Raw genomic sequence first — 27437 nt, forward strand, 5'->3', positions numbered from 1 at the left:
TTTCAAATTCATCTTAGAAGATCACATATTAACTATCAGATCATCAAAAAGAAAAAGATGGTTGGGGGCGGGCAGTGGCACACTGGGTAAAGTACTAAGTACAAGGACCCGCTTAAGGATTCAGGTTTGAGCAGCCCCCCCCCCCCCCGCCCCGCGGCAAAGCAGGTTTGCAAGTATCTATCTTTCCCTCCCCTCTCCATCACTCCGTCTCCTCTCAAATTCTCTATGTTCTGCTTAATAAAAATTTAAAAAGGAAAAAAAGGCTGCCAGGGGCAGTGGATTCGTACTGCTGGCACCGAACCCCAGCAATAACAATAACCATGGAGATGGATAGAAAGAAGGGAGGGAGGGAGGGAGGGAGGGAAGGAAGGGAGAAAGGGAGGGAGGGAGGGAGGGAAGGAAGGGAGAAAGGGAGGGAGGGAGGGAGGGAAGGAAGGGAGAAAGGGAGGGAGGAAAGGAAGTTGGTTTAAATGTTAAACTGGTGGGAGCTGGGCAGTAGCGCAGCGTGTTAAGAACAGGTGGCGCCAAGTACAAGCAACCGGCATAAGGATCCCAGTTCTAGCCCTCGGCTGCCCACCTGCAGGGGAGTCGCTTCACAAGTGGTGAAGCAGGTCTGCAGGTGTCTCTCTTTCTCTCCCCCTCTCTGTCTTCCCCTCCTCTCTCCATTTCTCTCTGTCCTATCCAACAACAATGACATCAAGAACAATAATAACTACAACAATAAAACAACAAGGGCAACAAAAGGGATATATGAATAAATAAATAATAAAAATGTTAGGGGCCGGGTGGTGGTGCACCTGGTTGAGCGTACATGTTATGTGCACAAGGACCCAGGTTCTAGTCCCCAGTCCCCACCTGCAGGGGGAAAGCTTCACAAGTGGTGAAGCAGGGCTGCAGGTATCTCTCTGTCTCTCTCCCTGTCTATCATCCCCTTCCCTCTCAATTTCTGGCTGTGTCTACCCAATAAACAAATAAAGATATAAAAAATTTTGAAAGAAAATAAAAATAAAAATGTTAAACTGGTGAGAGGCAAGAATATTACTGTGTAGGGGGGCCTGGGTGGCAGTGCAGTGGGTTAAGAGCACATGGCTCAAAGAGCATGGACTGGCATAAGGATCCTAGTTCAAGCCCTCCCTCCCCACCTGCAGGGGGGTTGCTTCAGGAGCAGTGAAGCAGGTCTACAGGCATCTCATCTATCTTTCTCTCCTCCTCTGTCTCCCCCTCCCCTCTCGATTTCCCTCTGTCCTATCCAGCAACGACAATAATAATAATAATAACAATGATAAACAATAAGGGCAACAAAAGGGAAAAAATGGCCTCCAGGAGCAGTGGATTCATAGTGCAGGTACTAAGCCCCAGCGATAACCCTGGAGGCAAAAAAAAAAAAAAGAAAAAGAAAAAGATATTACTGTGGCAACTGAACAGTAGTTCAGATGGGATAGCTAGTAGTCTACTTATTTCTCTCTCTCTCCCTCTCTCTCTCTCTCTCTCTCTCTCTCTCTCTCTCTCTCTTTTTTTGCCTCCATGGTTATCACTAGGGCTCGTTACCTGCACCACAAATCCACTGCTCCTAGAGGCCATTTTCCCCATTTCGTTGCCCTTGTTGTTGTCGTTATTGTTATTGTTGCCACTGACGTCACTGTTGTTGGATAGGACAGAGAGAAATGGAGAGAGGAGGGGAAGACAGAGGGGGAGAGAAAGAAAGGTAGACACCTGCAGACCTGCTTCACCACCCATGAAGTGAACCCCCTGCAAATGGGGAGCCAGGGGCTTGAACCCGGATCCTTACGCAGGTCCTTAATCGCAGAGCTACCACCCGGACCCCTACTTATTTCTCAAACAACATACAAGGAGATGGTGCTAGAACAATCAATCTAGGCATGTCTGTGGAAAGTGGGTTATAATACTATGACATTAAAAAGTTTAAAAATAGGATAAAATGGGCAGAAGCCCACCAGGTTAAGCATGCATGGCTCAAAGCACAAGGACTGGCTCAAAGATCCCAGTTCGAGCCCCCGGCTTCCTACATGCAAGGGGGTCGCTTTACAGGCCATGAAGCAGGTCTGCAGGTGTCTATCTTTCTCTTCCCCCCTCTCTCTTCCCCATCTCTCTCCATTTCTCTCTGTCCTATCCAACAACAATAGCAGTAACAATAATGACAACAACAAGGGCACCAAAAATGGAAAAAAATGGCCTCCAGAAGCAGTGGATTAGTAGTGCAGGCACCAAGCCCCAGCAATAACCCTGGAGGCAAAAAAAAAAAAAAAAGAGAGAGAGAGAGAGAGAGAAAGAGAGAGAGAGAAAATCTGAACATACTGTTACCTAAAACACACATGAACAGGGGGCTGGACGGTGATGCATCTGGTTAAGTGCGCGTGTTAACGTGTACAAGGACTAGGGTTCCAGCCCACACCCCTACCTGCAGCGGGGAAGCAGTGAAGCAGGTCTGTGGGTGTCTATCTTTCTCACTCCCTTTCTATCTGCCCCTGCTCTCGCAATTTCTTTCTTCCTTACTGAATAAAACAGAAAATAAGGCCTGGGGGAAATAGCATAATGGCTATGCAAAAGACTTTGATGCCTGAGGCTCCAAAGTCCCAGGTTCAATCCCCAGCACCACCTTAAGCCAGAGGTGAGCAGTGCTTTGGTGTTTCTGTGCCATTCTCTAAATCTGTCTCATTGTAATGTAATGTAATGTAATGTAATGTAATGTAATGTAATGTAATGTAATGTAATGTAACGTAATGTAACGTAATGTAATTCTAAAAAAAGTTTGACTTTCTTTTTATTCCTTTGCAACTTTTTTTTTTATTGAGGAACAATTGACATGCAACGACCTATTCCAGGTGCATGATATCATGATTCAATGTTGATATATGTTACAATATGATCACCACAGTTGCCTAGGTAACATCTGAAACCCTACATATGTACACAGTTTTTTCCCCCTCAGATGATTGTACATGCACACGCAGTTGTAAGAAACCACAGAGAAAGACCCCTGAATGGGTCTCTTCCAAGAGTAGCATCTTCCAGGACAATAGTACAATACCCCACCATGGCACCACCGTTGGCCTAATCCACCAACTCATGTTGTCCTTTGACAATCGGCTCAATCCTTTGAAAAAACTAGTCAGTCTATGAACACATGTCTGAGTATGGACAGATTCTATCTGATTTCTCTTTGTGAACAGGCTGCTTTGCTCGGCTAGGAGAAAAGGGCAGGTACCGTGAATTCTTTGACAGGGTTAAAGTTCTCTCTTCCGACAGCACTGTCCATACAGAAGGAACTTCTTTGCACTTTGTCTCAGTTTAGAATTTCCTAAAATTAACATAACGGAGTGTCCACAAGGGTGATTTTCTTTAAAAAAAAAAGTAAAATGAAATAGAAAAAGGGGGGGGGGGCAGGTGGTGGCACAGCTGGTTAAGTGCTTGTGTTACAGTGCACAAGGACCTTAGTTAAAACCCCTGGTCCCCATCTGCAGGGGGGAAAGCTTCACAAGTGGTGAAGCAGGGCTGCAGGTGTCTGTCTCTCTCCCTATCTACCCCCCCAATTACTCTCTATGTATATCCAATAATAAATAAATAATATTTTTAAAGGAAAAAATGGCCACCTAGAGTGGTAGATTAGTAGTGTAGGCACCAAGCCCCAGCAATAGCCGTGGAGGGGACACACGGACACACACACACACGGACACACACGTTAACTTAAAATGTAGGCTATGACATTACTGTTAGCAAGAAGAAAACAGATTCCTTGCACAAAGAATTTCTCTAGAAGTATACATATAAGGTATATTATAGTAGAAAGTTTCTATACAACTCAGGCTTCTAACCCTTCCCCCCCTCTTTTTGTTGCCCTTGTTGTTTATCATTGTTGTTATTATTGTTGTTGTTGCTATTGCTATCGTTGTTGGATAGGACAGAGAGAAATCAGGAGAGGCGGGGAAGACAGAGAAGGGGAAAGAAAGACAGACACCTGCAGACCTGCTTCACGGCCTGTGAAGCGATTCCCCTTCAGGTAGGGAGCCAAGGGCTCGAACTGGGATCCTTGTGCCAGTCCCTGTGTTTCACGCCACGTGCGCTTAACCTGCTGTGCTACCGCCCAGCCGCCAGTCTGTTTCTTTTAAGACTAATTCACTCTACTCACGCAGACGCCCTCTTCTGTGCATAGGGCTGCAGTGGGATCTGACACAAACACAAAGCAGCTACACACAGTCCATGCTGAAATTTCATTTCCTAGAACTTCTAAGAAACTGGAATTTTCCGACACCTACTGCAAAGTCAACTTGAAGTTTGTAGGAAATGTTAAAAAGCATAAAGATGTAGGGAACACAAAGAAGTGGCTTTAAGAGCCAAGGCCAGCCGATGTAGAAGCCAGGAGTGAAGGCAAATGGCCAAAGGTAAGTGAAAACTGAGACATAAGCAGAGAGGCCCTGAGAAGCTCTATGCTAGAAGCTATGGAGCGGACAGGAGAAAGCAGCTCCAAGAATGTTTGGAAAGCAGCAAGACTGCAGCCCAAACCACCTACAACCACCTACATCAAGTTTTTTGCAGTACAATAACTGATATTCAGACTGAGGCCCTTGGAGTTGTGTGCCAAGTTGTGAATCAAACACAGATTAAAATGTGTTCACTCTAGAATACAATCAAAGTAGGTGGAGGAAGATAGATAGCATAATGGTTATAGGAAGAGACTCTCATGTCTGAGGCTCCAAAAGTCCCAGGTTCAATTCCCCCCACCACCATAAACTAGGACTGAGCAGTGTTTTGGTAAAAAATAAATAGATAATGTAATATAATAATAATAATAATAATATACAATCAAAGCCAGAAAAGATTCAGAGATATTAATGGAATATGTAGGTATGATCACACAAAGCCAACACACTGAAGAATTATGAAACTCTTAAGGACCATCTGCAATGTGAAAAAAACACAAATTCAAAAATGGTGACTTCACCATTTTCAGCCGATCTTGGATGGACCTTGAAAAATTCATGTTATGTGAAATAAGTCAGAAACAGAAGGATGAATATGGGATGATCTCACTCTCAAGCAGAAGTTGAAAAACAAGATCAGAAACGAAAACACGAGTGGAACCTGAAATGGAATTGGCATATCGCACCAACATAAAAGACTCAGGGGTGCGTGGGTGGGGAGAATACAGGTCCATAAAGGATCGTAAATGACATAGTGGGGGTTGTATTGTTAAATGGGAAACTGGGGAATGTTATGCATGTACAAACTATTGTATTTACTGTTGAATTTAAACATCAATTCCCCAATAAAAATATTTAAAAAAGAAAAAAACACAAATTCTCCTTAACTCAATAGTGGTCATTTATTATAACTATAAACCTCAAAGAATGATGCAAAAAGAAGTCTAGTATTTACCCTCAATTAGAAAATGGAATGTAGGAGTTGGGTGGTAGCGCAGCAGATTAAGCGCAGGTGGTGCAAAGTGCAAGGACCAGCGTGGTGTAAGGATTCCAGTTTGAGCCCCCGGCTCCCCACCTGCAAGGGAGTCACTTCACAGGCGGTGAAGCAGGTCTGCAGGTGTCTATCTTTCTCTCTCCCCCTCTGTCTTCCCCTCCTCTTTCCACTTCTCTCTGTCCTATCCAACAATGATGGCACCAATAACAACGACAACAATAACTACAACAATAAAACAAGGGCAACAAAAGGGAATAATATTTGAAAAAATAAATTTAAAAAAAAAAGAAAAAGAAAATGGAACGCATAATGTCCGTTCCTTTTCTTTATATTCACTAAGACCTTATGTCATTTAAAAAATATTTTACTGGGAGTTGGGCAGTAGTGCAGCGGGTTAAGCACAGGTGGAGAAGTGCAAGGACCTGCGCAAGGATCCTGGTTTGAGCCCCCGGCTCCCCACCTGCAGGGGAGTCGCTTCACAAGTGGTGAAGCAGGTCTGCAGGTGTCTATCTTTTTCTCCCCCTCTCTGTCTTCCCCTCCTCTCTCCATTTCTCTTTGTCCTATCCAACAACAATGGCATCAAATAATAACGACAACAATAAAACAACAAGGCAACAAAAGGGAATAAATAAATGTTTTTAAAAATAGTTTATACTTATTTATTGTGGAAAGAGAGAGAGAGAGAGAGAGAGAGAAATTAAAGGGGAGGAGATTGAGAGCGAGATAGAAAGAAAGACACCTGCAGCACTGCTTCACCATTTCGGAAGCTTCCCCCCTGCAGGTGGGGACAAAGGGATAGAACCAGCGTATTTGTGCTTTGTAACCTGTGCGCTCTGCCACGTAAGCCACCACCTGGTCCCCAACCTTATGTGACTTTAAAAGGCTGATTATTTTATTTTTATTAATGTTAGTTTACAGCACTGTCTGAGGAGTACAGTTTCACACTACTTCATTATGTATGTTACGACCTGTAATGTCAAAGTACCAGTATGTCTCAACCACAGTCCGGTGGAGCCACCCCCCACACACACACACCACTCACTGTGGTCTGGCTAACTACCCTCCCCTTCCCAGGTAACCTTGGTTCAGTTATCTTGCTTTGTTTCTTTATATCTCACATATGACTGTTTTAAATATCATTAACATTCATAATTTATGATTAGGAAACTGGATCCATGTGTTAGAGCACAGAATTTATAAGCAAACCCAAGTCCCCAGAGGTCCCATGTTCAATCCCTGGTACCACCACAAGTCAGCTGAAAAATACTCTGCTTTCTCTCTCCTTTTTTCTCTCTCTCATGTATGTGTGTGATATAGCTGCATAGGTTTTATTTTAACGAGAGAGAAAGGTATAGAAACAGAGGCCAGAGCACTACTTACCTCTGACTTATGGTGGTATGGGGGACTGAACCTGGGACTTTGGAATCTCAGGCATGAAAGTCCTCCTGCATAACCATTACACTGTCTCCCTAATCAGTAAATAGATCTTTACATTTTATTCCCCATGGAGCCAGATGGTGGTGCACCTGCTAAAGTGCACACATTATAGTATGCACAGCCCCCAGTCCCCACCTGCAGTGGGGAAGCTTCATGAACTGTGAAACAGTGCTACAGGTGTCTCTATCCCTCTCCCCATGTCCTGTCCCTCTCAATTTCTTTCTGTCTCTATACAAAAATAAATAAAGGGGCCAGGTGGTGGCGCACCTGGCTGAGCGCACGTTACAATGCACGAGGACCCGGGTTTGAGCCCCTAGTCCCCACCTGCAAGGTTCACAAATGGTGAAGCAGTGCTACAGATGTCTGTCATTCTCTCTCCCTCTCTATCTCCCCCCTACACTCTCTATTTCTGGCTGTCCCAATCCAATAAATAAAGATAATAAAAATTAAAAGAAAAATAAGTTAAGTATAAAGTCTTTCCAATGTTTTCATTGTTTATTCTCCCCAAATCACTTTGCTGCTAGTTATACCTTAAAAAAAAAAAAAAAGAATTGGGAGTCCGGCGGTGGCGCAGTGGGTTAAGCACACGTGGCGCAAAGTGCAGGGACCGGCAAGGATCCCGGTTTGAGCCCCCGGCTCCCCACCTGCAGGGGAGTCGCTTCACGGGCGGTGAAGCAGGTCTGCAGGTGTCTATCTTTCTCTCCCCCTCTCTGTCTTCCCCTCCTCTCTCCATTTCTCTCTGTCCTATCCAACAACAAAGCAATGTCAACAATGGCAATAATAACCGCAACGAGGCTGCAACAACTAGGGCAACAAAAAGGGGAAAAAATGGCCTCCAGGAGCGGTGGATTCATGGTGCAGGCACCGAGCCCAGCAATAACCCTGGAGGAAAAAAAAAAAAGAATTCCTTTAATTAAGGACTTACCTTTCTCAGCATTTCATTATCCTGAACATTGTTGAGTTCATGTGAACTAATCTCTCCTTTCAGTGTATACTCATAAAATTTGCCACTAACATTCACCAGTAACGTCGTTGGGCTTGACTGTACTTCACAGCTCAGGGTCACATTATTCACATCGCTCGGAACATGGATGCCATATCGAAGAACAAGGCCCACCAACAGACCTGGAATAAGAAAACAAGGTAAGCTCTTCTGACAGGCCACTGCTAATAGACCCCACATACACCTTGGGACTGACAGATCAGAACTCTGCTTAATAACAAGTCTATATGGGTGGGGGGAGATGACATCATGGGTATACAAATGAATTCTAATGCTTGAGGCTCCAAGATACCAGGTTCAATCCCCCATACCAACATAAACCAGAGCAGAGCAGTGCTCTGGTAAAAAAGAAAAAAATGTGGTCCAGGAGATGGCACAGTGGATAAGGGATTGGACTTTCAAGCATGACGTCCTGAGTTCAATCCTCGGCAGCACATGTACCAGAGTGAAGTCTGGTATTTTCTCATTCCTCCTATCTTTATCATTCATAAACGAATAAAGTCTTTTAAAAAAATATCTGGGAGTCAGGCAGTAGCTCAGGTGGCGCAAAGTGCAAAGACCCGCTGAAAGATTCTGGTTCGAGCGCCCAGCTCCCCACCTGCAGGGGAGTCGCTTCACAGGCTGTGAAGCAGGTCTGCAGGTGTCTATCTTTCTCTCCCTCTCTGTCTTCCCCTTCCCTCTCCATTTTCTCTCTGTCCTATCCAACAACGACGATATCAATAATAACTATAACAATAAGACAAGGGCGACAAAAATGAATATATATATATATATATATGTATATATAATCAGCAGGTTATTCACAATGATTAAAAGTGGTAGTAAAGAATAACATTCCCTAAGATAACAACACATGTCATTGCACCGCTTGATGGAGAAAGGAATAAAAGATGAAGATAGCATCTATACACAGAGCATTATCCAAGGTGTCCCAACCTGATGGTCCAATCATCTTAGAAATGGGTTTCCTTCCTCCTGCACTGCTGGTGGGAATTTCAATTGGTCCAAATCCTATGGAGAGCAGTCTGGAAGGTTAGAAATGGACCTACCCTATGACATGGCAATTCTTCTGGGGATATATCCTAAGGAATCAAGCACACTCATCCAAAAAGTTTTGTGTCTACCTATGTTCATAGCAGCACAATTTGTATAGCCAAAATTTAGAAGCAACCCAGGTATACAATAGATGAGTGGCTAAGAAAGTTGTGGTATTGAAAGCAGAAGTACACTAGAGTTTGCAGTGAGTAGCCCCCAACACTTCATCTCCACTATTCCAACCTTTGGGTCCATGATTCTTCAACAATTTGTTTGGCTTTGTATGTTAACTCTCTTTTCAGCCACCAGGTTCCAGATGCCATCAGGATGCCGGCCAGGCTTCCCTGGACTGAAGACCCCACCAATGTGTCCTGGAGCTCCGCTTCCCCAGAGACCCACCCTACTAGGGAAAGAGAGAGGCAGACTGGGAGTATGTATCGACCAGTCAATGCCCATGTTCAGCGGGGAAGCAATTACAGAAGCCAGACCTTCCACCCTCTGCAACCCACAGCCACCCTGGGTCCATGCTCCCAGAGGGATAGAGAATGGGAAAGCTATTGGGGAAGGGATGGGATATGGAGACTGGGTGGTGGGAATTGTGTGGAGTTGTACCCTCCCAACCTATGATTTTGTTAATGTCTCCTTTCTTAAAAAAAAAAAAAAAAAAGACACTTGCAGACCTGCTTCACCACTTGTGAAGTGTCCTCCTATAGGTGGGGATCAGGGTCTTGAACCCAGGTCCTTGAGTACTATAATGTGAGCGCTTAACCAGGTATGCCACCACTTGGCCCCAGTTTTTTATTTCCTTAATTATCATTATCTTTATTTATTGGATAGAGACAGCCAGAAATCAAGAGGGAAGGGGGTAATAGAGAGGGAGAGAGACAGAGAAACACCTGCAGCACTGCTTCACCACTTGTGAAGCTTTCCCCCTGCAGGTGGGGACTAGAAGCTCAAACCCCGGTCCTTGTACATTGTAGCAGGTGCACCACCACCCAGCCCCAGTTTTTGATTTTTCACTGTGGTTTTAAATATAGTTCTCGAAGGAAATTAGCAACAGCTTGTCAAAAGTTCCTCTCTTTGTACCAAAGTAAAAGACTGGGGTGGAGGGTGGGGGGTTCGGGTCCTGGAACTTGTTGGCAGAGGAGGACCTAGTGGGGGCTGTATTGTTATGTGGAAATGCTATGAATGTACAAAGTATTGTATTTCGCTGTTGACTGTAAACCACTAATCCACAATAAAGAGAATTAAAAAAAAAAAAGAAAGTTGTGGTATATATACATAATGGAATACTACTCAGCTATTAAGAACGATGAGGTCACGCCAATTCACCTCATCTTGGATGGAATTTGAAGGAATCATATTAAGTGAGATAAGCCAGAAAGAGAAGGCTAAATGTGGGATTATATCACTCACTGAAGATGTTGAGAAATAAGAAGAGAAGGGGAAACACAAAGCAGACCATGGACTGGGTCTGGTGTATTGCACTAAAGTAAAGAACTCTGGAGGGGAGGGGGTTCAGGTCCTGGTGCATGATGGTGGAGGTGGACCTAAGCTGGGAAATTGAGAAATTTTACACATGCATCAAAAACCGTATTTACTGTAAACCATCAATCCCCCCCCAATTAAAAAAATATAAGAAATGCTGGATAGAAACATTTAATATTTTGAACAAAATGTAAAATCACTATAAGCCCAACACAATTCTGACTATATATATAATATATAATGTTTACCACAAGGTTAAATCAATTAGTATTTTAGGGAGTCAGGCAGTAGCACAGCAAGTTAAGCACACGTGGTACAAAGTGCAAAGACCGGGGTAAGGATCCCAGTTTGAGCCTCCAGCTCCCCACCTGCAAGGGAGTCGCTTCACAAGCGGTGAAGCAGGTCTGCAGGTGTCTATCTTTCTCTCTCTCTCTGTCTTCCTCTCCTCAATCCATTTCTCTCTGTCCTATCCAATAACAATGACATCAATAATAATAATAATAAAATAACAAGGGCAACAAAAGAGGATAAATAAATATAAAAAATATTTTAAAAAATAAATAAATTAGTATTGGGGGGGGAGAAGAAATGGCTTTCCTAGTCCCATCCATCAATTCATAATTCATAAGACTGTTAAACATACATACTTCTCAAGTAATTCAAAAGCATATGGCTAAAAAAAAAAAGCATATGGCTAGTCAAATAACACACACTTAACAAACTGGAAGGTCAAAGAATATCTGTAGACTCATCTGAGTTCTCCTATTAAAAGGCCAGGTTTGAATTTTAAAACAGCTGAGGGCGGCACTGGAGATAGCTTAATGGATATACAAAAAGACTCTAATTCCTGAGGCTCTGGGGGTCCCAGGTTCAATCACCTACGTCACCATAAGTCAGGGCTGAGCAGTGTTCCGGTTAAAAAAACAAACAAACAAAAAACGAGTAGGGCACCAAAGTAAATACCCTGGGTTGAGGGTGAGGGTGGATGTCTGGTGTCATAGGGCGCGGAGGATGCGATGGGACACACAGTCTTTTGGTGGTTAGAATGGTGTTTATGTACACTCCTATTAATTTATAGTCATATACATCACTATTTAACTAATATGAGAGGGGAAACTTGATTGAATGTCTCAAATGTTTTAATGCACAGACCATAGACTGAGTCTTTGATATGTTGACTCTCTTAAAAGCTTATACCAGGGAGAGCAACCGGTGGCATAAATTATGGTGATGTTGCATATGATACAGCAAATTCTAACAAAGGGATGTTTCAAAGTTAACCCAACTGCCAAATAATGTGATTATAGCAATAACTATCTATTGCCTTCTCAAACCCTAAGACAGCAGGAACCTCCTGTTTCCTCTATAGAGCCTTTATTTCCCAGTCCCAGAACCTCTAGATTGGGGCTCACTTTCCTGCATGCTTCTCTCAAGTCATACCAAATGATATTAAACCTGCTGATCTCAGCCTAACCAACGCAACGAGTACCACTTAAGTATGCTTTACTTAAGAGATGTCGGGGAGGAATGTCAACCCTTCAGCTTCATCACTCAGGTGTGACCTTTCCTTTCATAGCATTCTCTAATTCCATTCCAGGTGGTTCACATCCTAACAAAGTCCCAAAACCTAGATATAGACCAGGTCCCGTGAGATAGGGCATATGTTCACATGTATCCATAAATTAGGGCAAAATATATACATGAACGCAAAAGTACACAATAGTCTTCAGTGAGTCAGTATGAAGCTCATAATGAAATAGTGTCTACTTAGACTTAGATACCCTCCTCACCTATTTCCTATTACAGTTACCTTACTCCCAAGCTATCCTTATCAAAGCAAGGATTGTAAAAGCTGAATAAAGGCAAGAGACTGGCAGACTTTAATGATGACTCTTTAGTCACTATCAGGCCACCCCATCAGCTGGGGCCCTAGTCGGGGAGTCCTGAGATTCCCAAACAGACATGATGGGCCTAGACCTCGAATAAATCCCTCTCTCCATTGTTACCAGTCATCCCTCTCAGGAACAACAAAACAGACCCCTTTGGGGGCCCCCAAAGAACCTTGCCCTCAACTTGGATCAAAAATGGTAGCGAATTTTCCATCCTCAGAAGGGAGGCTGGACAACATAGTCTATGCTACACCTGAGGAAGATGGGTCCTGATATTCGGGCAGCTTGGAATGTTCCTACTCATGACCACAGAATGTGAGCTCAGATCTACAGGGATGCAGATCACATAGGCTCCTAAGCTGAATATGGGCCCCAGATCACATCAAATCGATGGGGTTTACAGTCAACAATATTTACACCCCTTTCCTATAATTGAGAACTACTCTCTTCCCTGATCCAGCTTTCTGGTCCTTTTTCCAGCCATGACATCATCCCCCCAGACAACAACTTGGATCCACTGGCATATCAGACTTCAGGCTCAGGGAACAAAAAAAAAAAAAAAAAAGCTAGTATAGCCACAGGCCCTTTGGAATATAATTAAAATATGCCTACTAGCTATCTACAAAATGGAGGACCCCCCCCCCAACTCTTCATCTGCACTACTCCAGCCTTTAGGTTCATGATTAGTCAACAATTTGATTAACTCTTCTTTCAGCCACCAGGTTCCAGATGCTACCACGATGCCAACCAGACTTCCCTGTGCAGATGACCCCACCAATGTGTCCTGGAGCTCCGCTTCCCCAGAGCACTGCCTCACTAAGGAAAGAGACAGGCTGGGAGTATGGATTGACCTGTCAATGCCCATGTTCAGCGAGGAAGCAATTACAGATGCCAGACCTTCCACCTTCTGCAACCCACAATGACCTTGCATCCATACTCCCAAAGAGTTAAAGAACAGGAAAGCTACCAGGGGAGGGGATGGGATATGGAGTTCTGGTGGTGGGAATAACAGTTCATTTTTTTTCTTAAATATATCTGCTTCAGTGGCTGGTGAGGTAACTCAGCAGAGAGACTGCATTCCTTGCATGAGGGTCGTCCTAGATTCAATCCTTGACACCACACCAGGGTGGTGTTCTGGGCCCTTCAGTCTGGATCCTTCTCTCTCACACACAAAAATCGATTAGTAGAATAAATTCCTGTTTCAAAATGAAAACATGGAGGAGAAGTACTGAATGCGACACTTGGATGGCAACATGCGGCTCGGCGGCTACCTGGATCAGTATCTTGATGTTCAAATATGCACAAGGCTCTCGATTACTATAAACCTGCACTGATAAAGCAGCTTTACAACAGCTGTGCTGAGGTACAAATCCACACAGCCTAAAGTTAGCCCTTTTGAACTCTATGATCTAGTGGTTTTTAGTTACTTCAGAGTTGTATATTGATCAATACTATCCGATTTCAAAACAAAAAAGACTCCATATCTACCAGCAACCACTGTCCCTTCCCCCATCTCAATTCCTTGCCAGTCACTAATTTACTTTCACTCTATATAGATTGGCCTTCTCTGCTCATTCCATAGAAATCAACTCCTACAATAGGAGTCGATTTGAAAGCAAAAGGCTTTCAAGTCTTAACTATGTTGTAGCATGTAATTTACTTCACCCCTTTTTTGTGTTCAAATATTCCACTGTATAGGTATGCCTGACTACAAACTGAACTTGAACTTCTGGAACTCCAGAAAAGCACAATAAGTCATTATTAGTCACACTTTACCTGTCTCCTAAACTAGTCCTTTAATAGTATGACAGAAATACTGTACTAAGTAGGCCCTCCAAGTTAGAAATAAACAAGGTCCCTTCTTCAAAGAACTCTTCGTAGTTAGTGAAAACAGACTGAATATGAGCTGGGAGGTATTTTGCCTGGTAGAATATATACTTTTCCATGCACGGGAACCTGGCCAGCAAATGGGAGTGCTTGCATGAGGGAAGCTTCCCCAGTGATGGCGTAGTGTTGTGGTCTTTCTCTCTTTCTATGGGGTTAAAGAACAGGAAAGCTATTAGGGGAGGGGATGGGATACGGAGCTCTGGTGGTGGGAATTATATCCCTCTTATCTTATGGTCTTGTCAGTGTTTGTGTTTTGTAAATAAATTTAAAAAAATTAAAAATCCACTGAGAGCACAGAAATATGAAAATTGGCAGGTGTGAAATTTCAATGATAACCCTAGTGGCAAAATTAAAAAGAAAGAAAGAAAGAAAGAAAGAAAGAAAGAAAGAAAGAAAGAAAGAAAGAAAGAAAGAAAGAAAGAAAGAAAGAAAGAAGAGACTGAATAAACAATTATAATATGGCTCATATGATGAGTTGTCATAAAAACCGAAAAGCGGTAGCTAAGCAGGTTGGGGAGACAGCATGATGGTTCTGCAGAAGATTTTCATGCTGTAGTCTGGGAGGTGGTGCAGTGGATAAGGCACTGGACTCTCAAACGTGAGGTCCTGAGTTCAATCCCTGGCAGCACATGTACCAGAGTGAAGTCTAGTTCTCATTCTCTCTCCCCTCTTCCTCTCTCTCTCCTCCTTTCTCATGAATAAATAAATAAAATCTTTAAAAAAAAAGATTCTCATGCATGAGTTTCTGGAGTTCCAGGTTCAATCCCCAGTACTACCAAAAGCCAGAGCTGAGCAGTGCTCTGATGTGTCTGTCTGTCTGTCTGTCTGTCTGTCTCTCATATTAAAGGAAGTAAAAGGGAATAGGGCATTAGGGAAGTCTTTCCAGAGATGTCACCTAAGCAGGTGATATTTAGAAAGAGTAGTTCGGGGCTAGGGTTACAGAATAATGATTCTGCAAGACTTTCATCTTTGAGGCTCTGAGGTCTCAGGTTCAATCCCCAGCACCACCATAAACCAGAGGTATGCACTGGGGGGGGGGGATGTCTGTCTCCTTTCTCCCTCTCATTAAAAATGAAAAAAAAAAAAAATATATATATATATGCCTAGACAGTGGCAGACCTGGTTAAGCACACATAGTATGAAGCACAAGGACATTTCACAAGTGATAAAAAGCAGGTCTGCAAGTATCTGTCTTTCTCTCTCCCCCTCTATCTCCTCTCCCCCTCCCCTCTCAATTTCTCTCTGTCCTATCCAATAACATGAAAAGAAAAAAAAAAATGGCCACCAGGAGCAGTGGATTCACAGTGCTAGCACCAAGGCCCAGTGACAACCCTGGAGCAAAAAATTAATGAATGAAAATAAAAATATTTTTTTAAGATTTTATTTCTTTATTAATGAGAAACATAGGAGGAGAAAGAACCAGGCATCACTCTGGTACATGTGCTGTCGGGGATTGAACTCAGGACCTCATGCTTGAGAGTCCGATGCTTTATCCACTACGCCACCTCCCGGACCACAATAAAAATAAATTGTAAGAAACCAGGTGGCGGCGCACCTGGTTGAGCGCACATGTTACGGTGTGCAAGAATCTAGGTTTGAGCCCACCAGCCCCCACCTGCAGGGGGAAAGCTTCACAAGTGGTGAAGCAGGGCTGCAGGTGTCTCTCTCTCTCCCTCTCTACCACCCCCTCCCCTCTCAATTTCTGACTGCCTCTATCCAGCAAATAAAAAATAAATAAATAAATTTTAAAAAAGGAAAGACTGGGCTGGGGAGATAGCACAATGGTTATGCAAAAAGACATTCATGACTGAGGCACCAAAATCCCTGGTTCAATCCTCTATACCACAACACAGAGCTGAGGAATGCACTAAAAAACTAAACTGGGTTAAGCGCAGGTGGCGCAAAACACAAGGACCGGCTTTAGGATCCTGGTTCGAGCCCCCAGCTCCCCACCTGCAGAAGAGTCGCTTCACAGGTGGTGAAGCAGGTCTGCAGGTGTCTATCTTTCTCTCCCCCTCTCTGCCTCCCCTCCTCTCTCCATTTCTCTCTGTCCTATCCAACAACGACAACAACAAGGGCAACAAAAGGAAATAAATAAATAAATAAATAAATAAATAAATAAAATAAACTGAAGGGCTGGGTGGTGGCACACCTGGTTAAGGGCACTTGTTACAATGTGCAAGGACCTGGGTTGTTCAAGCCCCCAGTCCCCACCTGCAGGGGGAGAGCTTCACAAGTGGTGAAGCAGGACTGCAGGCCCCCCCCCCCCCGTGTGTGTGTGTGTGTGTGTGTGTGTGTGTGTGTACAGATAGATATATCCCTCTCAATTTCTGGCTGTCTCTATTTAATAAATAAATAAAGATAATAAAAATAAATAACAAAACTGAACTAAATCAAATAAATAAAATTAAATTTAAAAAAAAGTAAAAGAAAGACTGACTGAGCAGTCAGGGACACTGCACACTGGTGGAGCACAGAATTTGCAGGCATGAAGTCCTGCGTTCAATCCTCGGCACTATCCATGCCAGAGTGAAGCTCTGGTTCTCTCCTATTAAAAATGAATAAATCAGGGAGTCAGGCGGTAGCGCAGCAGGTAAAGCGCAGGTGGCGCAAGGATCAGCATAAGGATCCCGGTTCGAGCCCCCAGCTCCCCACCTGCAGGGGAGTCGCTTCACAGGAGATGAAGCAGGTCTGCAGGTGTCTTTCTCTCCCCCTCTGCCTTCCCCTCCTCTCTCCATTTCTCTCTGTCCTATCCAACAACGACGACATCAATAATAACAACAATAATAACTACAACAATAAAACAAGGGCAACAAGAAAGGGAATAAATAAACATTTTTTTAAAATGAATAAATCAATCTTTGAAAAGTGGACAGACTGATCTAGATTATAGAGCACAAAGAAGGGCTGGGCAAAAGGCCATTGCAATAGCCAGGGAAATGGTTTAGCTGGTAGAGTGCAAGGATTGCATGCCGGAGGTTCCTGGACTGATTCCTGGCACCACCTGTACCTGAGTTATGCTCTGAAGACTTTCTCTCTCCCTCCCTCCCTCCCTTTCCCTCTCCCTCTGCCTCTCCCTCTCTCATATATATCTTTTTAATAATTTTTTTTTTAAAAAAAGTCACTGCAATGATTCCAGAACAACTGAGGCACAGCAGGGTGAGAAAGTAATTGAAGGTATTGTGAGCCGGGTGGTAGCGCAGTGGGTTAAGCGCACATGGTGCGACGCGCAATGGCCTGCGTAAGGATCCCGGTTCAAGCCCCTGGCTCCCCAACTGCAGGGGAGTCGCTTCACAGGTAGTGAAGCAGCTCTGCAGATGTTTATCTTTTTCTCCCCGTCTTCCCCTCCTCTCTCCACTTCTCTTTGTCCTATCTACCAATGACAATATCAACAACAACAATAACTACAACAATAAAAAACAAGGGCAACAAAAGGGAAAATAAATAAATTATATATATATATATATATATATATATATATATATATATAGAGAGAGAGAGAGAGAGAGAGAGAGAGGGAGAGAGAGAAGGTATGATCATAGGGAGGCAGCAAGTGGTTATTACACACTTTCATGCCTGAGGCTCTGGGGTCCCAGGTTCAATCCCCAGCACCACCAGAAGCCAGAGATGAATAGTGCTCCGGCCTATCTATTGATCTATCTAGTCTATCTAATCTATCTATCCATCCATCTATCTCTATGTCTCATTAAATATATATATATATATATATATATATATATATATATATATATATATATATATTTTTTTTTTTTTTTTTTTTTAAAGGGCTTACAGGGGTTGGGTAGTGTCATACCTGGTTAAATGTAGGTTTACCGGGAGTCCGGCAGTAGCGCAGCGGGTTAAGCACACGTGGCTCAAAGCGCAAGGACTAGTCTAAGGATCCCAGTTCTGAGCTCCGGCTCCCCACCTACAGGGTTGTCGCTTCACAGGAGGTGAAGCAGGTCTGCAGGTGTCTGTTCTTCTCTCCCCCTCTCTGTCTTCCCCTCCTCTTTCCATTTCTCTCTGTCCTGTCCAACAACAACAACATCAATAATAACTACAACAATAAAACAACAAGGGCAACAAAAGGAAATAAAGAAAAAAGATCCCCCCAAAAATGCAGGTTTACCATGTGCAAGGACCAAGGTTCAAGCCCCTGGTCCCCTCCTGCAGAGGGAAAATTTCCCTCTTCACAAGAGGTGAAGCAGTGCTGTAGGTATCTCTCTCCTTCTCTTTCCCCCTTTCATCTCAGTTTCTCTCTGCCCTAACAAATAAAAATAAATAAAAATATTAAAAATATATTTATTTTAATGAGAGAGAAGACAGAACAGAACACTGCTCAATTCTGACTTACAGTGGTGATAGGGATTGAACCTGGGACTTTGGAGCCTCATGCATGAAAATCATTTTGCATAGACATTATGCTATCTCTGCCCTAAGTAATTTTTTAAAGGATATTATCTTGTCAAAGCATTGGATGAGTGAGCAAACTGGGAAGAAGGAAGAGGTCAGACCAAGCAGAGCCTGACCTGACTAACCTGGGTGGGAAAGCTGACCTGAGCGACCAGGTGGAGAGCAAAGCCAGTCTGTGAGACACGGAGCCAATTTATACGGGGACACAGGACAGGTCTGCGCTGGCCACGTCGAGTGTGACACACGTGTTAACACGGCACAATTAAGTGTGTGGGAACTGGAACTCAAGGAAGTGTGTACTTGGGTGGATGGAGAAGGAAAAGGGAGAAGTCAACGATTCTTCTCAAGGGAGAAGTCAACAATTAACCAGTAAACAGTACAATGTTTTATTGTAAAAGTACAATATTTTATTGTAAAATGTTGACCAAAGTACTGCTCAGTTCATGGTGGTATTGGGGACTGAATTTGAATCCTGTTCCTTAGATCACTGTGCTGTCTCCCCAGACCCCAACTTTAAAGTTTGCACTATGGTTCAGATGCAAAATTAATGAAAGCTGGCTCAGAGAGACAGCTCACTGGCAAAGCACAGGGCTTGCAAGCATGAGGTTTGATCCTAGGTTTGATCTCTGGCACTGCATATGCCCAAGCTGTGCGGTGGTTGAGTTTCTCCTCCTTTTTCTTTTTACCTCCCACATTCACAACCAGTTCCTACCAATAAATAAATAAAAGGAAGACGAACTGGGGGGGGGGGGGGGCTAGCAGAATGTAGGACTGACATACAGGAGGCCCTGGGTTCAATGCCCAAAATCGCACATGCTGGAGCAGCGTTCTGGGATCTCAGACTCTCTCTCAACATAAATAAAGAGTGGTGTGGTCCAGGAGGTAGCGAGCGCAGTAGATAAGGTGCTGGACTCTCAAGTGTGAGGTGCCGAGTTGAGTTCAATCCCCGGTAGCACCAATGTCAGAATGATGTCTGGTTCTTTTTCTCTCCTCCTATCCCTCTCATTAATTAATAAATAACATATTTTAAAATGAATAAAGAGTGGCCAGGTGGTACTGCGCTAAGTATATGTTACCATGCCTGAAGATCCAGGTTCAAGCCCCTGGACCACACCTACAGCTTCATGAAGCAATGAAGCAGTGTTGCAGGTGTCTTTCTCTCTCTCTCTCTCTCTCTCTCTCTCTCTATATATATATATATATATATATATATATATATATATATATATGTATATATATATATATATATATACTAAGAATAACTCACCTTTTCTAAAACTAACCTTTCTATGACCTTTTAAGACATTTCATTATTTATTTATTAAATAGAGACAGAGGGAAACTGAGAAAGGAGGGAGATAGAGAGAGAAAGAGACAGAGAGACACCTGCAACTCTACTTCACCACTCATAAAGCTTTCCCCTCACGGGTGGAACTAGGGGCTTGAACCTAGGTCCTTGTGCACTGTAATGTGTGTGCTGAACCAGGTGCACTGCCTGGCCCCTACTTTTTTTTTTTCAGTTGTCACTGGGGTAACTGCTGGGGCTCAGTGCTAGCACCAGGAATCCACTGCTCCCAGTGGCCATTTTTTCTATTTTATTGGATAGGACAGGGAGAAACTGAGAGGAGAGGGGTAGACAGAGAGTGAGAGAGACAGAGAGACACCTGCAATACTGCTTCACTGCTCGAGAGCCATACTCCCTGCAGGTGGGGAGCAGGGACTCCAACCCAGGTCTATATATATATAGAGTGGCCACTAGGAACAGTGGAGTCATACAGGCACTGAGCCCCAGCAAGAACTCTGATGGCAAAAATAAATAAGTAAGTAAATAAATAAATAAATAAATAAATAAATAAATAAAAGGAGATAAAGAAAACGCAAAGCAGGACTTGGACTAGAGTTGGTGTATTGCACCAAAGGAAAAGACTCTGGGGTGGGGGTGGGGGGGTTCAGGTCCTGGAAAAGGATGGCAGAGGACCTAGTGGGGGTTGTATTGTTGTGTGGAAAACTGACAAATGTTATGCATGTACAAACTACTGTATTCACTGTCAACTGTAAAACACTAATCCCCCAATAAAGAAATTTTAAAAAGAAGGGGGGAAAAGAGGGAAAGAAGGGGAATAAAAGGAAGGGAGGGAGGGATCAGGTGGTCATGCATCAGTTTAAGCGCACATAGTAAGTAGAAGATCTCGGTTCCACTTCCCAGCTGGGGGGGTCACCTCACAAGCGGTGAAGCAGGTCTGCAGTTATTTATCTTTGTCTCTCCCTTTCTATCTCCCCATCCCCTCTCAATTTCTCTCTGTCCTATCCAATACAATATGGGAAAAATGGCCTCCAAGAGCACTGGGTTCCCAGTACAGATACTGAGCCCATGATAACGCTGGAAGCAAAAAAAAAAAAAAGACGAAGAAGAAGGAGGAGGAGGAGGAGGAGAAGAAGGAGAAAAGAAAGGAAGGAAGGAAGATGGGAAAGAGGGAGGGAGGGAAGGAAAAGATATGCATTGAAGATTCTGCACTTTAATTTTTTTACGTTTTTTTTTTAATTTTTAAATTTTTTCTATTTTCCCTTTTGTTGCCCTTGTTGCTTTTTATTGTTGTGTAGTTATTACTGTTGTTATTGATGTTGTCATTGTTAGATAGGACCTAGAGAAATGTAGGGGGGAGACAAAGAAGGGGAGAGAAAGATAGACATCTGCAGGCCTGCTTCAATGCCTGTGAAGCAATGCCCCTGCAGGTGGGGAGCCGGGGGCTCGAACCCGAATCCTTATGCCGGTTCTTGTGCTGTGTGTCATGTGTGCTAAACCCAGGGCGCTACCGCCTGACTCCCTTTTTAAAGTTTTTTTTAAGAAACTTTAAACTGTGTTGCCATGCGTGCAACACAGGTTCAAGTCTAGTCCCCACTACTCTAAGGGAAGCCCTCCCTCCATCTTTGTCTCTCTCTTAAAAAAAAAAAAAAAACTGTTGGCTGAGTATCAACGGTGCTTGGTAAACATCAAATGGAAGAGAAAAGGCCATGGTGTCCTGTTATCGGGCCAATGTCAACTAACTCTCTCCTCTACTGCTCCAGAAAATCTCCTAATTAAGGGGCTCATGAAAAGGTGTCCCCTTGCATTTATATGCTAAAAAACAAAAAGTCACCTTGGAGCTACGAAGAACACTGCTAAGAGTAGTGTCAACCCCCAATCCCACCCCGCCCCGCCCCGGGGCCTGAACCTGCCTGTGTCAGGAATGACACCTGCTGATCTAGCACAGCCAGACCTGAGGCTGGGACATCAGCAGCTGGACACATTGGACACGCACATCTTGGTGGTTAAAATGTCAGTCAGACCCCAGATCACAGCAAGTTGATGGGGTTTACAGTCAATATTTATACCCCTTTCCCATATTTGGGAGCTACTCTCTTCCCTGATCCAGCTTTCTGGTCCTTTTTCCAGCCATGACATCATCTCCCCAGACAATAACTTGGATCCACCTGCATATCAGATTTCAGGCTCAGGAGCAAAAAGAAAAAGGAAAAAAAAAAAAACTAGTATAGCCACAGGCCCTTTGGAATTTAACTAAAATATTCCTACTAGCTATCTACAAAATGGAGGACACCCCCCCCTCAACTCTTCATCTCTGCACTATTCCAGCCTTTAGGTCCATGATTGGCCAACAATTTGTTTGGCTTTGTATGTTAACTCTTTTCAGTCACCAGGTTCCAGATGCTAGCAGGATGCCGACCAGACTTCCCTGGACAGACAACCCCACCAATATGTCCTGGAGCTCTGCTTCCCCAGAGCCCTTCCCCACTAGGAAAAGAGAGAGAGAGGCTGGGAGTATGGATTGACCTGTCAACACCCAAGTTCAGCATGGAAGCAATTACAGAAGCCAGGTCTTCCACTTTCTGTATCCCACAATCACCTTGGGTCAATACTCTCAGAGGGATAAAGAACAGGAAAGCTATTAGGGGAGGGGATGGGATACGGAGTTCTGGTGGTGGAAATTGTGTGGAGTCGTACCCCTTTTATCCTATGGTTTAGTCAATGTTTCCTTTTTATAAAAAATTTAAATAAAAAATAATGTCAGCCAGGAGAATACTTAGGCTGGTGAGATGAAGATCATCTTATTATAGTATCAGGCACCTGAAAAATTAGAATTTCTTTGAAGAAAGCTGACAGATCCTGTTAATTTGGGTTCTGTGAAAGGTCAAATCCTAATCATGGCATTACACCTGTTCTCAGCAAAGAAAGCACACAAAACCCAGGGTTTTGTTGAGAGGGTTGAGGTGGAAGCATCTACTTTCCTACATAGCCAGAGGGGTAGAAAATATTGGCGTTGTGCAATTATTATAAAACACCTCAAGAGGCAACAAAGAATACAGGCACCAAGCGACGATCTTTCACAAAATACAAGAGGGTCCACCCTCCTACATATTCCTGCAATAAAGGATTCCATACAACCCAGGCCACATCACTGCATGTACCTCACAGTGGGAACTGCTCTTCTAAAGGACTACAGTCTGGTTTTGAGCTTATCACACTAGAAGTTTCTGAGTCAAAAAAAAGAGAGAGAAAGAGAGACATCACTGGGGTATTAAATGTGGCCAAAAGTGATACGTTTTCAAATTTCTGCTAATGAAAAAGTGGGGGGGGGGTAGAGGATAACATAAAGGTTATGCAAAAAAGATTATAATGCCTGAAGCTCTAATGTTCCAGTTTCAATTCCCCACACCACCATAAGCCAGACCTGAACAGCTCTGGTTAAAAAAAAATGGGGGGGTATAAAGGAGGAGAAAGATGAAGGGAGGGGAGGAGGAAGAGGAAGAGAATGAGGCTGGGAGGGCACTACACACCTGGTTGAGTGCACACATTGCAGTGTGCAAAGGTCCAAGCTCAAGCCCCCAGTCCCCACCTGCAGGGAAGAAGCTTCATGAGCAGTGAAACAGTGCTACAGGTGTCTTTCTCACCTCTCTCTCTCTCCCCCTTTCCCTCTCAATTTCTGTCTACACCCAAAATAAATTAATTAAAATATTTATAAAAAAAAAAGAAATAAGAGAAAAACAGAGAAATCGACTTCTTGAGGAATGCTGTTATGATATTTTTAGAGGGAGAGAGAGAGAGGTCAAGCCCATAGCACCAAACTTGCCTTCAGTGTGCTCCAGGCTGGACTTGAAGCTAGGTTGTGCACATGAGAAGGCAGTGTGCTTTCCAAGTGAGTGATTTTGTTTCCCTAGATCTGTCTTAAAAGATGATATATTAAAAAAAAAAAAAAAGACACCACCAATGTGTCCTGGAGCCTCGCTTCCCCAGAGCCCCACCTCACTAGGGAGAGAGACAGACTGGGAGTATGGATCGAACTGCCAACGCCCATGTTCAGCGAGGAAGCAATTACAGAAGCCAGACCTTCCACCTTCTGCATCCCACAATGACCTTGCGTCCACACTCCCAGAGGGTTAAAGAAAAGGAAAGCAGAGGCCAGGCGGTGGCGCACCTGGTTAAGCGCACACATTACAGTGTGCAAGGACCCAGGTTCAAGCCCCTGGTCCCCACCTGCAGGGGGAAAGCTTCTCAAGTGGTGAAGCAGGACTGCAGGTATCGCTCTGCCTCTCTCCCTCTCTATCTCCCACTCCCCTCTCAATTTCTCTCTGTCTCTATCAAATATTAAATTAAATATTTAAAAAAAAAGAATAGGAAAGCTATCAGGGGAGGAGATAGGATACGGAGTTCTGGTGGTGAGAACTGTGTGGAGTTGTACCCCTCTTAGCCTATGGTTTCTGTCAGTGTTTCCCTTTTATAAATTAAAAATAAAAAAAAATTAAAAAGTCGATGAAGGGGCCCGAAGAGAGCTCACCTAGCAGAGCAGTGGAATGCACACTTTACATAAGGACCCAAGTTCAAGCTTCTGGAACCACATGTGAGCACCACACACTAGGGCTTCTTCACAAACAGTGCAGCAGTGCTGTGATGTCTTTCCTCCTCCCTCCTTCTTTCTCTCTCTCTCTTTCATCTCTGTCTTGCTCCGTGCTTCCACCTGTAATTGAAAGGGGGCGGGGAATCTGCTGCTGCTGCTGCCACCCGCAAGGCTGAACACAGCAGACCAAGCACTAGACTCTCCAGCATGAGGTCCTAAGTTCGATCCCCAGCATCACATATGCCAGAGTGATGCTCTGGTTCTTTCTCCCCTCCACACCCTGTTAATAAATACATTTAAAAAATTTAAGTCCACTGGATATGGTGGAATTGCACAAGTACAAAACCCCTACTAGGAGGGAGGGTGGGAGGGAAGGAAAGAAGGAAAGAAGGAAAGAAGGAAGGAAGGAAGGAAGGAAGGAAGGAAGGAAGGAAGGGGAAAAGAAAAAAAAAGTAACTTAACTTCAAGATGGCTACTACCCCCAAGTCAATGTTTTTTGCTGCTTTCTGGTTAGTTTTACCTTTGTTTATTCATCTTTGTCTCCTACTACATCCTCTCTCTCTCTATCCTTCCCTCACTCCCTACCTACCTCTCTCTCTCTTTGCCTCCAAGGTGCCTGCATTACAGATCCAATGATCCTGGTAGCCACTTTTTTTTTTTCCATTTTATTGGTTAGGATACAGTGAAATTGAGAGGGAGAGAGAAGAGTGGAGGTATAGCATAATGGTTATGCAAAGACTTTCTCTCTCCTCCTATCTTTCTCATTAATAAATAAAATCTTGGGAGTCAGCAGGAGAGTGGGTTAAGCACACGTGCCGCGAAGTGCAAGGACTGGAGTAAGGATCCTGGTTCGAGCCCCCGGCTCTCCACCTGCAGGAGAGTTGCTTCCCAAATGGTGAAGCAGGTCTGCAAGTCTCTTTCTCTCCCCCCTCTCTGTCTTCCCCTCCTCTCTCCATTTCTCTCTGTCCTATCCAATAACAACAACAATAATAACTACAACAACAATGAAAAACAACAAGGGCAGCAAAAGGGAAAATAAATAAATAAATATAATAATAAATAAAATCTTTTAAAAATAATAATAATCCAACGACATAATTTCCTGAAGTTTATCTTGACGAGCTGTGCTTTTATAGAGGTTGAGACGTAGACAAGAGATGTAGGACAGAGTGAAAGGGAGCGAGCTGCAGCACTGTCACTGCTTGTAAAGCATCTCCCTGCTCCCCAAAAGTGGGAGTGGGGGACTGAACTTAAGATGCGCAGGCACGGAAAAGTGTTGTTGTTGTTTTTTGTTTTTTTTTTGTCTTTATAGTTGAGGGTTATCTCTCCAACTGAAACAGTGTGGTTGGAGGCTAAAAGAAACAGGTTGTGGTGCCAGAGTGACTGGTTTTGAATCCTGCTTGAAAGCTTAAAACGGTATCAGGCTGGGCAATGATTTGGCAAAAGGCGTTCGTGCCTGAGGCTCTCAAGTCCTAGATTCAATCCCCAGCACAACCAGAAGTAAGAGTTGAGCAGTGCTCTGGTATGTGTCTTCTCTTTAAAAGATAAATAAGAGAGGGCTGGGCGGACGCGAGTTAAGTGCACATGGTGGAAAGCGCAAGGACCAGCATAAGGATCCTGGTTTGAGCCCCCGCCCCCACTACCCACCTGGGGGGGGGTGTCACTTCCCAAGCAGTGAAACAGTTTTGCAGGTGTCTATCTTTCTCTCCTCTGTCTTCCCCTCCTCTCTCCATTTCTCTCTGCCCTATCCAACAACAATAACAACAGTAAGAATAACAACCACAACAAGGGCAACAAAATGGGAAAAATAGCCTCGAGGAGCAGTGGATTTGTAGTGCTGGAACTGAGCCCCAGCAATAACCCTAGAGGCAATAAATAAATAAATAAATAAATAAATAAATAAATAAATGATATATTTTTAAAAGTTACTGAGGGGCAGGGTGGTGGCACACCTGGTTGAGAGCATATGTTACCATAAGGACCCAGGTCCTTGTGAAGCTTTCGCCCTGATCCCCACTTGCAGGGCGAAAGCTTCACAAGTGGTGAAGCAGTGTTGCAGGTATCTCTCTGTCTCTCTCCCTCTCTATCTCCCCCTCTCCTCTCAATTTCTGGCTGTGTCTATCCAATAAAAAAAAAAAGATAAAAGAAATCTAAAGAATAAAAGGTATTGGGCTCAAGAGACAGCTTACCAGGTAGGGGGTAGGCACATAACCTGCTAAGCCCAGGCACCACAATGGAGGTACTATGGCCCTGACACAAGCTCTGGTGCTGTGGTGTCTGTCTGTCTATCTACTGATGAGAATGTAGCCTGGGTGGTGAAAGTGTGCATGCACAAGGCTCCAGGTCATAAAGGGGAAAAAAAAAAAAAAAAGACCACAAAGTGACATAACTTCATACACGCCATTTAACATCTCTGAGCCTCCCCTTCCTTCCCCAGCTATTATAATGGGAGGGATAGCAGTACTTGTTTTGCAGGGCTGTTACAGGGTTTAAGCGGAATGCTACCTGGGGACTGGGCAGTGGCACACCTGGCTGAGCCCAAGTACCCTCTTCCAACCTGCAGCGGGGTCATTTCACCAGCTGAGAAGCAAGTACTGCAGGTGTCTCTCTGTCTCTCTCCCTCTCTGTCTCTCCCTCCTCCCCCCTCAATTTCTCTCTGTCCTGTCAAATAAAGAGAAAAAAAAAGGATCTGAACTAGAATTGGTGTACTGCACCAAAGTAAAAGACTCTGGAGTGGGTGGGTGGGGGGAGAATACAGGTCCAAAAAGGATAACAGAGGGACCTAGTGGGGGTTATATTGTTATATGGAAAACTGGAAAATGTTAATGCATGTACAAACTACTGTATTTTCTGTTGAATGTAAAACATTAATGTCCCAATAAAGAAATTTTAAAAAAAGGAAAAAATGGCCACCAGAGCAGTGGATTTATAGGACTGGCACTAAGCTCCAACAATAATCCT

At 43.8% G+C, this 27437-nt stretch overlaps 1 protein-coding gene across 2 annotated transcripts in view; it reads right to left on the reverse strand.

The window, feature by feature from the left end:
- The window catches only part of SLC9A6 (solute carrier family 9 member A6), a 99429-nt gene that overhangs the window by 65475 nt on the left and 6517 nt on the right, over nucleotides 1-27437 (reverse strand). For both annotated transcript variants that reach the window (XM_060182815.1, XM_007534521.3), the window contains exon 2: nucleotides 7796-7995. In XM_060182815.1, coding sequence (XP_060038798.1) covers nucleotides 7796-7995 — 200 coding nt within the window. The remainder of the gene's footprint in view (nucleotides 1-7795; nucleotides 7996-27437) is intronic.

Source organism: Erinaceus europaeus, chromosome X (genome assembly GCF_950295315.1).
Source record: "Erinaceus europaeus chromosome X, mEriEur2.1, whole genome shotgun sequence".
NCBI classification, from domain to species: Eukaryota; Metazoa; Chordata; class Mammalia; order Eulipotyphla; family Erinaceidae; genus Erinaceus; species Erinaceus europaeus.